General features: G+C 37.7%; 1 protein-coding gene across 1 annotated transcript in view; it reads right to left on the bottom strand.

Annotated features, from left to right (window-relative positions):
* The window catches only part of LOC108624230 (lachesin-like), a 16,498-nt gene extending 5,175 nt beyond the window's left edge, over nucleotides 1–11,323 (bottom strand). Inside the window, exons 1-5 of the mRNA XM_026812966.1 lie at nucleotides 11,228–11,323; nucleotides 6,703–6,826; nucleotides 2,572–2,709; nucleotides 2,323–2,442; nucleotides 305–472 (exon numbers count right to left, since the gene is read on the bottom strand). Coding sequence (XP_026668767.1) covers nucleotides 305–472; nucleotides 2,323–2,442; nucleotides 2,572–2,709; nucleotides 6,703–6,826; nucleotides 11,228–11,305 — 628 coding nt within the window. The 5' untranslated portion in view covers nucleotides 11,306–11,323. The remainder of the gene's footprint in view (nucleotides 1–304; nucleotides 473–2,322; nucleotides 2,443–2,571; nucleotides 2,710–6,702; nucleotides 6,827–11,227) is intronic.
* Nucleotides 11,324–13,786: the final 2,463 nt, after the last annotated feature.

Below are 13,786 nucleotides of genomic sequence, written 5' to 3'. Positions count from 1 at the left end.
TCTTTAAGTTAAGATATATTTAGACCTCCGAGCTTCTCCGGGACCCCTTGGCTATCCGGAACCCTACGCGGCCGCTTAGTCCGCTTACCGCTTAATTTGCCTCTGTAGGACATGCTTAAGACGATCTTAAAAATAAGTGACGACTCTGAATACCGGCATATTTTTCTTATTTCGACGAGCGATTCTAGGAGATATATCCTTTCGGATATATCGCCAATCCTTGCCCAGATCGGTGGCCATACATCCGGAGATTGCTGTACTTACTTATGTTCTTAAAATATTAACTAACTTTACACACACTTACCGTACAGTCGAATACTGCTCTCGACATCACCAAGAGAATTCTTGGCCACGCATTTATAAGTTCCCACGTCGTGTTTTTGCAAATTGCGAATGGTCAACACCATTCGCACCTCGAACTGCGATTTCACGATCGCCTGTACGTCGTGCTGTTGGCTGGATATGATCATCGCTGTGCAAATAAAGACAAATTTAAAGATCACGCACCTACATCGTACGTTTCTTTAAGTTTTGCATGCATCTGACTATTGCAAAATAATTTTTATTATTTCGCAATAGTGACCAATTCATTTCCCATTTTACTCATATGAGAAAAGCGAGCAGTTCTGGCATACGAAAGAAGGAATTGACTCGAGAGCGACGCACCGTGCCGCAGCATTTTCAATGCGCGAGAATAAATATGAAATACAGCTGGGCGTTGCGCGTATATACGACGTCGTCGGAGAATATTGCAAACGAGCGGGGGAATTCGGAACGACATATAAAAGTATGCGAAAATTCACTTCTTAAACGCGCGCCCGAGTCTCCTTATTACAGTCTGAAACGTTCCCGTACATATGTACGTGCGGCACATACATACGTATTGTATGTACGCCTGTATACGTGTACATGCTCATATGTACCTGAGCAAGGGCAGAGAAAAAGGGGGCAATGGGATTTTGCCGTGCGAGGTGAAAATTACATACGAATGCATCGGGACGGAGTGGTTCCGTGGAAGTTGCGCCGAGGCGAAAGCGTGTCTGCTCGTACCGGCTACAAACTGCTCGAAGAATATATTTTGCGAAAGGCCGAGAAGTAATTCACTCTCGCATTTGTCTGCAACTTTTTGCCAACTTCCGCACCGGAAATATTAAACTTGTTAAGGTCTGCGAGAGGAGGACAGGCGTTCTCGTCGTCTCCGTTCCGTTCCCCTCTTCTTCGGTCTTGCGCGCGCCCACGCGTTTGAGGTAAAAAAGGCCGCGTGAGATATGGCCGCGTAATTTGTTTTAATCGCGCGAGTTAATTCCCTTAATTAATACCGTCTGTCTGTCGAGAAGCAATGCTTGAAGCACGGTACCATCTCGTTACCTCCTTTGATCATTTCAGAAGTGCTTTTCAATTTGCTATTTGACTTTCCTTAATTAATTTTATGTAAGTAGGCAGCGGATTTTTATGCAAAATAAAATATCTGGAAGGGAGAAATGAAGAATGATATTTACATACTGTCTGCATTTATTAATTGAATCTCACCATCCACGTTGCTTTCAATAGAGTCTATACTTTTGCATGTTGAGTGCACTGTTCACAAATTAAGTATAATTGTGTTTTTTTATAAATGCATGAAAATCCGTATTCTATTTATGAGTATTGCCTTGTTTTTCAACAATCAATGAAGGAGATATTAAAAGTGTTTTCTGTTTGTTTTTTAACACGCCTACTATTACATACAGTAATCTCCATATGTGGCCATAAATCATCCCCACCGATTCTTGGAAGTTTTCGCTCGATGTGAGCCTCGAGTCTTATCAATGTTTATTCTTATTTCCAACATACTTAGGATTCAGTTTTATACTCGTCGACTTTTATTACTCAGGGAATATTGAAATTTCGTAGGTGATAATAGTATCTACAACTGTTGTTTAAAACCTTTTTTGCTGGGTTCAAAAGTATCGAGTCATTAACAAGAAACTGATACCCTATCTAAAAAATCCTATACTGAGGAATACTAATACTCATGGTGAGTACTTAGAAAATATTACACTTACAAGAAAATTGTATAATACTTTTTTTTGTAGGTAATAACAGTACCTATAACTTTTGTTTAAAACATCTTTGACATTTTGTTAGCATCGAGTGCTATCTACTTATATTTATTCAAACATTACGAACGACGAACGATTGCAGGAAATCCACCCCTTCGGATATGGTCAAACCCGTTCCCGATGGCCATATATCCGTAGATTACTATATATTTTATTCAGCGTCGCGCTGAGAGTATGTCGCACCAAATTAGAAACTAAACGGTCAATAGAGAGATCTTACCGTTATCCTTGACCCAATAATTAATCGACTTGGGCGAAGCCTCGACAAAACATTCCAGGACCACGTCGGTGCCCAGTGGGGCTCCTACCAGTTGATTAGGTACATGAATTACCGGCGGGACTGTGAAACAGAATCCCTGGTTTGTAACCGTGCACACAGTAATACCAGCACAGGTTAGCACCGATTTTCTTTCGCTTACGTCGAAGGAAAACCGTTAAATTATCGGCCGACGTAATCACTATTACTCACAATGAACATTGATAAAAATGCGTTTGCTGACTCCCGGTGGCACGCCGTTGCTCGCGATACAGAGATAAACTCCCATCTCGTTCCTTGAGATCTTCGTCAGATTCAGCTCCTCGCCGTCGTACTCGCCCACCAGAGTCACTAAAAGCGGTAATTACTGGTTAAAATTTCGTTGATACGGCTAGTCTGTATAGGATTTAATATTAGCTAAATTAACGAGATGTTTAATTTCTACTTTGTAATATCATGGCAGATTAAATTGCTTCCGCGAATTAAATACACTTAAGCTGAATTTCTAGTTTCAAAATCCAATTATCGAGATAATAAGAAATCAATGATACGACATCGAAGTACGATGGGAACGTTCAAGTTGTTCCGCGATATGAAATTTTAATTTAAACAGATAATAACTTCCATCGAGTTTCGTAACTTCTTCAAAAACATAATTAACTTAAACTTGTTCGCTTTTAGATGAAGGTCGTCAAGTCAGCTATCACAAACACAGCGGACAATGTTCTGATTCGAATGGTAGATATTCTCTCTCTACGTTCCTCTTGAAATAACAATTAATCAAATATGAAATTACGTTAGAGTTAGCTATTTCAATATCCACTGGTCCACTCATTTTTTATACAATTATCCATTTTGGAAAAACTGATTGAATATCAATGAATAAATTAATCGAAAGTTTAACACGTTGGATGCCACGGGGGTCACCGGTCACCGGCGCGCCCAGATTGATAAAAATATATATAATTTAAACAAATGACAATTGATTGTTTAAATAATTGATTGTTTTCTCATTAGTACAATACATAAAATATTATTACATTAGTTTGAAGGTATTACATTTGCTTCCGTGTTTTATAGTAATTGAAATGGAAAGTGAAATCAGGTGTTTGTTAGTAATTCCGTTCACATACAAAATACTGAAATATGTTTGGAGTGACAAGGAAAAAGTGGTACAGATAAAGTAAGGGTTTTAACGCAATTTGTTGCACCTGTTCTATTTTCCTGGGAGGATATTGCAGCGAAATGCACAAACTGTCCTCGCGTGTTATTCCTTATTGCGCCCCGCCTTGGACTCGCGAAAACATTGATTTTCTTAAAATTTCTTACAAGCCCCCTTCCCTCCACTTACTTTAACTTATATAATTTCTGATATAATTACATAAGTACGAGAATAAGACGATTATCGCGCTTTCTGCAGACGTAAACGCGCTCTGTTCCCGCTGTTTCAAAAACAATCGCTATTCTCCTTGCTATGAGGAGGAAATTTCTGTTAACAATGTTATTAAATTTTGACGTCGTTACGCGTAGAAATGATCGTTATTAAAATTTACGGGGGTACTTGACACGGCCAAGTCGTTGTCCGCAAGAGGAATTAATTGGGGAAACAATGCTGCATTGTCCTCAAAGTTATTGGCGTTATTTTATCATAGTAGATGGAACAGTGTTTATTATGTTTCTTTTTTAAGAATCCGAGACAATTGTGTCCTTCAGCGTTCTTATATACTTTCGTGAAATTCAAGTTTCATTGGACGAAGTTGATCATTCTGACTACTTTTATCATCATCAACTTTGATGAATATAATCAATTAACGGTCCCGTTAGCGGAAATGAATCTCATTTGCAGGCCTTCTTCTTCGCTAAAAATGAGCAAGCTTGTTCAAACAAATTACACGGGAATTTCGCCGAGAAATCTACCGCTCGAAAACGAACTCTGGCAAATCCATCGAACTGGTTACCGGCTCGCTAGCCAACCGTTCCAACAGAAATCGCTAATTAATGAGTTTGTAAATCATAAATCATCGGGTTTCACTTTAATTTCCCTACGAGGTCGCCACGTCGTAGATTTTGAAGCAAGTCGGTAATTACAGAAGTACAACGTCGACGATTTATTACGAAACCGATCCCTTTGAGAAATATCTACAATTTCAATAATTGATCCGACAAATATTTATATGTATAATTCTTACAGTGGAGTAGCAGCAGTTTGATAAATTATACAAATAATACATTAAATAAGAGAAACAGCAAAACTGAAATTTGCAGTTGGAATTTGAAAATGTTGAAGTTTACATTGAGAATTTAATAAGTAGCATTCCCAGATGGTTAGAGGGTATCATGACCAGAGCAAGGCAGATTTAACATGCCTCTTTCCAAAGAGGAATCGACGACCTAAAAATTTACTTATATAAGGATGAAAGGTGTAATCTCGTAAATCCATGTTTTCGGTCAATTTTGTGAGTAATATTGACATTCTGTCTTATTGCGTCCCTATCGCAGTCTACTCCCTTAACTCTTCTGTTTATTTTATTTATTGTATTATGCTATTTGGTATGTATCCACTTATTTTTGACTCCCAACAAATATTATAGTTGATTACTTAGTTAAACGTGAATGGCGTCCCTAAAATTGTAAATATTAGTTTGAATTTTTTTACTAAATAAACTACGTATTAATATAAGGGTACAAAATAGATAAAAGTTAAGTTTATAGCAATTATGAAAATTCGATTAAAGTACATACAATGAAAAATATTCTCTTTATTTATCCGTTTACTTTTGTCCACGATTGTACATTCGTACTCTCTGATTCTTGCATAGAGTACTGCATATAGAGGAAAATCGACGTCTTACAATAATTAAATCGCAGATATTGGGGCGGGTTCGCAAGTTTCGCTCGCGATACCTAATAATTATCGCCATTGTAGGCCAACAATAAGCTATCCCCTTTGCCAGTGCCTGGGGTGCACTTAGCACGTGTTGCAAAGGTTGCACTCGCGTACCTACACCTCGTCGCCGACAGTGCTCTGAAATTCGCCCGCTATTAGTAACACCACGCTGAAGTGAATACTAAATACGTCGTTTAGGGGGTTGGGACCGTAGAAAGGACGTGAGGGTAACTCTGACCAGCACGACATTACACCCACCGCGTCCGTCAAGTGGTTCCACGATTTTCCGAGGACGTTCATGCGCCGATATCGTTTCCACTATAACGATGCGTCCTGTCTAACGATTTCATTTTATACCATCGCGACGCTTTTGAAACCACCAAACCGAACCAACGCAGTGTTGCTTAATAGAATTGCATGAATACTGCCGCTGTGTTGTTAAAAAACTGGCCACCTTTCGCTTCTGTGGATGTTGGTATAGGGATTTTAATAGGCATCGCTGCGAAAAATTTCGGCTGAAAAGTTCGTTTGTTATCGTTCAACAAACCGTCCATACGCATGGCTTTTTGCGGTTAACCGTGCTAGCAATATATTAAAATTCGAAAGGCTTTTGCTACTGCACAGTTAATAATGGTAATGTAATTGATGTAGTAAATGTCACAATTTACGTTCATGTCAAAATTTCTACCCACTGGTTTAAGATCACATAAAATTATAGAAAAGAAAAGCGAGTGAGTAGAAATTGTGATGTGGACAGAAATTAGGAAATTTACTAGGCACAGCGAAATACATAATTTCACAACTGGAAATCTAACTAAATCCAAGAAAAACTTTCACTACCATCGATTCTTGGGTTACACAGTGCGTTACGTACATGAGATTTTTGAACAAAAATCATAAATTTTAAATTAATTAATTTTCGACCTAAATACCTTAATAATTTCTGAAATAGAATAGAAACACAAATTAATTTTCACATTTTTATCAACGCAATTTATCTAACAAATTCAGGAAGTTAACGAGGTGAAACAATTCCTCATTTTGTTGTAGAGGACTATCCATTGTTCTATTACACTTTTGTCATTTCTTTGATAGTTTCGTACAATGAATACGGGCATCGTGATTCGTTAGTTTATATCTTCACATTACACTTCTCATCCAAGTAATGGATACTCAAGAACCTACCAATAATAATGACCAATAATGATAATGACAACGCAGAAGTTAATTTTTAAGTTATGTCCCATGACATCGCACTGTGCGAAGTATTATTCAACAATTTCGGAAAGAGTAATGTTACCCTAGGTAGTTCCAAGATCAAACGTACGACGGGTGCGGTGAAATAAGGAAATTAAAATAGCAAGTGAATCCAGCGGCCGGGTTCGGGGAAAACATAATTGTATATTCCAGGTTATATCGGCGAAATGGCAGCGGCCGTCATCTATATTAAATCTTACCATGAGACTTCTGGTTCAGGCCGCTTCCTGCAAATGGCTTCCGAATTATAATGTTCTTCCCGTCTTCTCTGCGCCACGATACGCGGGGCGGGGGCACGCCTCTTGCACGGCACGTTAACTTCACCTGTACGTGGTATGAAACCAGAATTATAAAGAGAATCGACTTCGTTATTGCCGCCCGCGGTGTAGAACCGGGTCACGTATAAATATGTTTGGAAAAATTAAAACCGTGAACCCGGGTTCGTTCGCCTGAGAGGGAACTATTTCATCCGCTCAAGATTATACCATTCGGCTCGAAAAGCACCTCCGTATTGCGCGAGATAAACGAATCATCCGTCAGACAAACGGGGAATTCAAACGGTAGAAATTTTATTTTCGCCTCGTGTTTTTTCTGATCGTACTTATTAAGAGCTAAGAAACAATGCATTTTTCTATAGGTCATTTGATAGAAATGCGTACTGCGTTCCTTCGTTCATATGTAAGTGCATCAAGAAACAATTTCAATGGAAGAAAACCATAAGTAGCTTGAAAAACAAAAGCGCAACCTTTCGTCACAGTGAAATTTTGTGGCGGAAATCTATTATGTAGGGAGAGGGATTATTAAGCTCGCACGATAATTTCATAGGTTCTGTTAAATTTTCTATTCCCTAAGTTTTAACTAATAATCCCATATTTTTTCGTACGAAATATATTATTTCGTCAGAAATCTTACTATTATAAAAGGTGTCTCACCCGATTTTTCTTTCTTGATTTTTTTCACTATTGTTGCTCTTAGCGAACGGTATCACGTACGGTTTATACTGGTATTATTAGCATTTTCATCAGTGGACGCGTAGAAATCATATGTCGGTTTTTAAAATAGAACGAAGTATTTTTTAATGCCTCAGTCGATGCAGCTGGACATTACTTATACAAAAGTACTCAGCTATATATGTCGAAACGTTAGTAATTTAGAAGACATCTCAATTTAAATAATTTAATTTCTAAGGCTGCGATACTAACAAGGAAAGATTTTGATTTTGGTCAGATTTCGATTTTAATGAAAGAGTGAAAAGATATCAATGCAATGTTATAAACAGTTTTGAAAATTTTTCATTAACTTTAGTATTTTCGTCCGAAACATCGAACATCATGTAATTTTTCTGAAGAAATTTTTTTTCGTCTCGATACCATTTAAACCTTTAAAAAAAATTTCGTTATGCGCAACAAAATCGAGAAACTAAAGATGTAAAAATCAAGTTAGACACCATTTATAAAGAGAAAAGATTGTTGTTTGTATGTTAATGAAAATCTAAAAAATGATTGAAGTATTTACATCGACATTTGGATTGTAACTTCTTTACACGTATACTTCAGAGTATCATACGATATCTGTGTTTCTAAAACAAAGTATATGATTATGAATAATGGAAGTATAGTTCTAGTACACTTCAGTGTGTGAGCGTTGAACATATTCGCGACGGTTAGGTAAGAGCTTTAGCCCTGTGGTAAACGTTTCAGTCTACCTTTGAAATTTTTACAAATAAATTCCTTCTTTTTGTATAATTATGATGTGCATTATACACATTTAAGAGCAAAACTGAGCATGCATTTGTATGTATGACATATACAGTATAATTTCTTTTGTATATAAAATTGCTTATAAACGAAAGCATTGTAACTATGATCTTCCCTCCATCGTATAATGCTCTATTACTAAATATCAGTATATTCTGATTAAATCATGACGAGAGTACGCCAGACTTATTTTTCTTCTTTCCAAAGATATATCTGACAACTTAAAAATTTTCTTATAAGAACGAGAAGTGTAGTCTTGTAAACTCATGTTTTTGGCTAATTTTTTGGGTAACAGTGACATTCTGCCTTATCGTGCCCTTATCGGGGTCTACCAGCCTATTCCCTTAGTACTGAAATTTCTTTTTAGATCATTCAACAACGAAATTATAATGTCTATCATTTTCTCAGTGCCTAAAACCATATAATAATGTAAATATATTAAATGAGCATATATTATGTAAATGTTTATTTTTATTATAGATACTGTTGCCATGAAGATGAGCTACGAAAAATGCGTTTTTTTTATACATCGGTCAATCGGCGAGTTCGACGTCAGCTACTCGCAAAAACATACGTACGTGCGAACATCGTTTCCGAATTCGAGAATCGGTGAACGTTAAGCTTTACGAGGTCGAACGGGAAACGGGCGAAGGGGATTTCGAGGGCAGTCGTGCCCGGTGTTTGAACGAACAAACTTCGTCGCGCGATTCGAACGTGTGTATACGTACAGTGAACGGAAGGATTCGAGGACTCGAGTGAGGAGCGGACATGCCACCTGAGCACTTCGGCTTCGGCTGTCCCTCTATAGTAAGTGTGACAAATGTACTATTTTACGTTCCACGTATGAATACGTTCGTTCTGCACGCGTTTGCGAATCACGCGAAACGATAGAAGAACGTTTAAATATGTAGGGAGGAACATCGATTGCGTAATAAATCAAATTATTAGCATTGTGACACTTTTACGATTTCAAGAATGAAATTGAATTAATTTTATATGCAATAACTGTTCATGATTATAGCGTATTTTCAAATCTCTGAATTGTATTTTGGAAGGAGTTTTTGTAGAAATTCTATTCCTAAATATAAGAAATTAGCCTTGACTGAAGGAAACTCTTTATTCGAATATATTAATTTAACAGATGCCAAATCGCATAAGAATCAGTTCGACATCTCGGTCCAGGCCCGACTGACCCGGGCTTTTCTCTTTCTCTATCCCATCGAGGGCCGTTAGTTATTTATATTAGCCCTTCTCAGTCCTCCACCTTATCAACGTTTTCGAAGAATCGATCACGTCATATCTTCCTCTCTTCGAAATTGTTCCTTACATTTTTAAACTTGATACTAGTCACGTTTATCAAAAAAAGACACTATAATGTGGTCCTGAGAACGGTGTACGAACGAAGAAGTCAGAGTTCGAATAATCGAGATTCTTCCAATAATTTAATTTAGCCGTTCGACGGAACGAGACAAAGTTCCATCGATTGGCTGAAAGAATGTCTACCGTGTTCTCGGTCAAATCGTAATCAATTTACTATTACACAATGGCAAATCTCCGATTTAACGTTCGCGGTTCATTCGAAAATAAGAGCAAGGCTCGTGCATGCTTGAAATTCAATCGGTTCGTAGCACATTGCCTATCGGCAAGCGCAATCAGCTTTAAAATCTTGTTCACTTCCTGCCTGCTTTCAAATACATTCGTCCGACGTTTTCTCTGCCAGAGTCTTTTCTTCGAGAGAACGGAAGATGATCGCTTTGTCGATCTTGTCGTCGCGGAAATGTCCTTATCAATTTTAAATTAGGGCCACTGCCGGGTATCCTAAACGCGACTGGGTATTCTAAACCGGGATGATACAACGGGAAACGAGCTCAGAAGTTTTAAGTCCCGGGCGTATTGAAATTCAGATAAAGTAGGAAACGTATCCTGTCGCGTAAGAAAAGAGAATTTCGAACGAGCAACGGGATTTTGATAAACAGACCGTGTAAAGACCAAGTGTGGTACGACATGTACAGCTTAGGCATGAATGAAAATTGAAGATCAGTGAAGATTGATTCCTGTCTAGCTCTGGCTTGTGTTAATTTCCCCTAGGGAGACAAGATTAAAAAAAGTAATAAGCCTGTGTCTTGTTTTTCCAATGCTCGACTTATTTTGAAGGTGATAAAATGTTAATGAAGAAATAAAAAATCGATCAAACATGTACATTAATTCATTACCCGGTAGATACTAATCTCTATCTCTCATTTATAGAAAAATGCATTTGTTTTAAATCTTGGAAACTGCGGTACGTGCATATAACTTTTATTCATCCTCAGCAAGTTAGCCCTCCAGTTCTATAATGATATTCGTGAAAGTTAATACGAATTCTGTTTTGGTCTCGTTACACGAAATTCTCTGCCCGAGAACGGTTTTACCGATCTACATTATAGCGAGTTCCGTTGTCATCTCATCGTAGCTTTTTAATTGCGCCTCGCCCGAAATTTGGACTACGCAAACTAGTTTTAATTACGGAATTTCATCGAAATTGAACACTAACGCGATTGGAGCTATGGAGAATTTTACACCCTCATACTCTTTGTACGTAGCCAATCACCTATGTGGAGGTTTAACCATCGTACACCGGGAAGATATAACACGCTTATATACGAGTCAGTTTTAAAGGCGCTTTGCCGAAAATACTGGAAAGAATGCGACATCCCTACCGTCACTGCTTCAGCTTTGATAAGAAAAAAAGGAAAGGAAAAGTATTTACGTATTACGTTAGACGTATGCCACGGAAATACGCGATACCGCCGCGGTACGTGCAACAGGTTATTGAGACGTTTGAGTAACATTCACGGTATTTTTCGTCTCTCAATATCGTCAATCGAAAAAATGTTTAATAATTTAATTCAAGCATAACCGAGTTTAAAACCAATCAATAGATTTCTTGATTATTGAAGTGGCAACACTACGTGATTAAAAGATTTACCTGTCCACCCTCGCGCACCATCACGTCGCTCGATGTTTCTTCGGGGATAAAGTCTGGTGGCACAACGATTGACAACATGCCTATCTGGAAAAAAATATTAAATTGCGTTTTATACATTTTCTACGTAATTCATTTCATTCATCTATTACTGTTCGTTATAATTTGATTACTGTTTTTTATACAAAATAAGATATTTGTGATGTAAATTGAGAAAATGAAATCCAGAATTAAATTTCTTTTAACTTTCAGATATAATGATGTGCATTATCATTAGTACACATCCACTGTCCATTGTTTTATACAGATCAGTGGTAAAGTATAAGAAGCTTCGTGTTACGATAAATGGTTGCTTTTGCAAGCCTTTGTCTTTACGCTGGCTAATTGAATGTCCATCTATCGATCTATCCTGTCAAATTCTGCCATGTATACCATTATAAACCAAGAGCTAAACTTCTCTTTCAAAATTGTTAGAATTTTCCACTGCCTGTTACATATGAAAAATTAATTACGTATTCTACGAAATTTAATCTAGGGACTAACTTTTATTAATCGACAAATACATTTATTAAGAAATATTTTCTGTTTCGTCGGAATATTTTCCTCGAAAAGATCGAAACAAATGAGCCACAAAAAAATATTCTTTACAAAATATTTGTCATTCAACATAATGCTACAAAGCTTTTTCATAACATAAAAAATAGAATCGATGTTTAGGTGGCCTTCTTTAACTAAGACACCCAATAGTCTAGACAAGTTTCTTGGATGATAACCGAGCCGTGCAATCGTAACGGGCACCTTAGCTCAAGTTCTTCAACGAATGCGCGTGGTTGTGCCAAAACTCTGGCCGCACGAAATATATTTTCCGGTACGCACCGGAACCACGCCGGAATTTAATGTTAATGATACGCTTAACGGCTGCACAATGCATCAAGTGAATTTCCTTTCTTACCGAATCTCTAAATTATATCCGTACACATTACTCTATCCGCAGGAGTGAGGGCACAGGACTAAATAACGTAAGAGCCCCTAAATCCTGGCTGTATTTCGCCTTAACCCCCCACCAACGCGTGACGGCAGTTAAAGCAACATATCATGGGGCTGTAAAGCGGGTCGTGACGGGGGTATAAGTATAGGGTGCCTGGCTACGTACCCCACCAGTGACGCTGCCAATGAGCGCCACGGCTTTTCATTTAATTAACGGCACAACCCGCCGCCACCTGATATAATAAGTAACAGTTGACGTATTTACATACTTACGTGCGTGCACCTCGTTGAAGGGTCGATTCTTGTGTTCGCTAACAATGCTCGCTTGAATTTTTAAAAGCGATCGCTTGTGGTTGAACGCGGACTGCATGCAAGCGACACGGCGACGTCGACGAGCGCGGTGACGAAAGAAAATGGAAACGCTGCGACAGATTGTAATTTCTCTTTTTGTTTCGTTTTTACTCGAGGCGTGCGTTGAATAGTCGCGAAACTGTTCGTTCGTTATGAACCTGTGCATTCAACATTTGATGAATGCCTTATAGGCATATTATACATCGCGGGTTATACCACGTTGAGAAAATGCATTAGATTTATTTTAAACCATGTAATTGCTTACCAGGGTGAAACAAAAATTCTGTAACGATTTTTAGAAGCTGACTCGTTCAATTCGATAGACGAAAAATTATTCAATATACATTAGCAGGAAACCGAGCAGGCCTGGGGGTGAAGGTATTAGATGCCAGAAGTTTTCCAAATCAATCGCCAATGCAACCAGAAAACGTCTCGTCGCATAATGCATTGTTATGGGACGAAAATAACAAAATCGACTTCTGCGATGGTATTTAAAATCATCATTGAAGGATTCCTGATTATCCACTGTCATTACTAGCAAATAAGAAATGTAATTTGAAGATATAAACAAAAGAATCATGATGCTCTGCTATGTTGCGTACAAGTCAAAAAATTCAGTCGAAGTTCGTCCTACAAGCAACTTATGAAGAAGTGTTGTAAAAATGCAAATTCTATATTGTTTCCAATGGACTATGCTGAAGGTAAATATTGGGTTGGGTCCGGAAAGTTCGTGCCGCATTTTGGTAATTTTCAGTAAGGCAGGTCTGAGCATATCAAAACATTAATAAGGTGCAAAAGATACAATTATATTAACAAAACAAATTAAAAATGTCGAATTTACGTGTACATGAATAAGGGTACACGCGGTAACCCGTTGAACACGCTACCTGCCTTCGGATCGCTGCCGAGGCCCTTAATTAAGAGAGTATAGGCTATACATATACTTAAACGATACTAGATGTTGAATTTGTTATTATAGATTACTATTACTATTAAAAAGCAACCTGTAAAATTTTAAATAAATTCATAGGTTTCTTAAAAAGTGACTTAGTCGTTATAATTGCTGAACGAATCGGCGAATACCTGAGAATAAGTGTGCTTGTATGAACGAAGAAAAGTTCAGTTGATATTGGAACCATGCTTAACTGAGTAGAAATTGGGACATTTACCTTAGTAGATATTGCAAAAAAATAGAAAAAAGTGGTCATTATTAGACTTCTGTTG

Source organism: Ceratina calcarata, unplaced genomic scaffold (assembly GCF_001652005.2).
Source record: "Ceratina calcarata isolate Rehan_Ccalc_2016 unplaced genomic scaffold, ASM165200v1 scaffold304, whole genome shotgun sequence".
Classification (NCBI taxonomy): Eukaryota; Metazoa; Arthropoda; class Insecta; order Hymenoptera; family Apidae; genus Ceratina; species Ceratina calcarata.
The sequence above is the reverse complement of the archived record's forward strand: the minus strand, read 5'-3'. Positions and strand labels throughout refer to the sequence as shown.